The sequence below is a fragment of the Perkinsus marinus genome (genome assembly GCF_000006405.1).
Source record: "Perkinsus marinus ATCC 50983 genomic scaffold scf_1104296946932, whole genome shotgun sequence".
Classification (NCBI taxonomy): domain Eukaryota; phylum Perkinsozoa; order Perkinsida; family Perkinsidae; genus Perkinsus; species Perkinsus marinus.
The window spans coordinates 1-991 of record NW_003210796.1 but is presented as its reverse complement, the minus strand read 5'-3'; the positions used below and the strand labels follow the sequence as shown (position 1 = coordinate 991).

General features: G+C 47.9%; 1 protein-coding gene across 1 annotated transcript; it reads left to right on the top strand.

Annotated features, from left to right (window-relative positions):
- Positions 1-112: 112 nt before the first annotated feature.
- Positions 113-974, top strand: Pmar_PMAR001954 (phosphoglucomutase, putative; the record flags this gene model as incomplete). The annotated part of the gene is made up of 1 exon (XM_002779501.1): positions 113-974. A coding segment is annotated over one exon (862 nt), but the record flags the coding sequence as incomplete, so codon positions are not given.
- Between the last annotated feature and the right edge of the window lie 17 nt (positions 975-991).

Genomic DNA, 991 nt, shown 5'->3' with positions numbered 1-991 from the left:
ACTCCTGAGGAGATCGAAGATCGCCTCATCCTAATCATCGTATGGAATTTGGTACCGCTGGTCTTCGTGGCGAGATGGGAGCTGGCTTCACCGTATCAATTGTTTGACTGTGATGCAAGCTGCTCAAGGACTATGTATGCAATTGATCGAGAGGTTTGGTGAAGATGTTCTCTCCCAGAGAGGTGTCGTCTTTGGTTATGATGGACGTCATAATTCTCGTCAATTCGCTCATGTTGCCTCGGCTGTCTTCATCACGAAAGGTGCTAAAGTCTACCTCATCGACAAGACCAGTGTTACTCCTTCCAATCCATTCTTGATTGTTCATTTCCATGCTCTAGCTGGTGGTCAGATGACAGCCTCTCACAACCCGAAGCAGTACAATGGTTTCAAAGTATACGGCGATAACGGTGCTCAAATTATCCCTCCAGTTGATGCCGAGATCGAGGCTAAGATTGCTGAGAATTTGGTCCCATGGAAAGATGCTTTGGAGTTGTTGGATTTGGATACCTGTTTATTAAAGGACAAGTCCAAGACCATCGATCCTTACAATGATGCCTTGTACACCTACATCGATCAGATGTATCACGAGCTGTGCCGATTCCCTGACCTCAACAAGGACTGCAACTTACAGTTCGTCTACACGGCTATGCAAGGTGTTGGTCTTCCATTTGCTACCGGTTTGATGGACAAGTTTGGCTTCCCCAAGAAGTGTGTGTCGATCGTGGAAGCGCAGGCTCACCCTGATCCTGAGTTCTCCACTGTCGCCTTCCCCAACCCCGAAGAGAAGGGTGCACTCGACATGAGCAAGCAACAGGCAATTGATGAGGATGCCGATTATGTATTGGCAAATGATCCCGATGCTGATCGTTTCACTTCTTGCGAAAAGCAGAAGGACGGTTCATGGCATCAATTCACTGGTGATGAGCTTGGTACCGTCTTTGGAGATTGGCAACTGTTGATGGCTCATCGTCGTGGTGTCGACCCGAAGAAT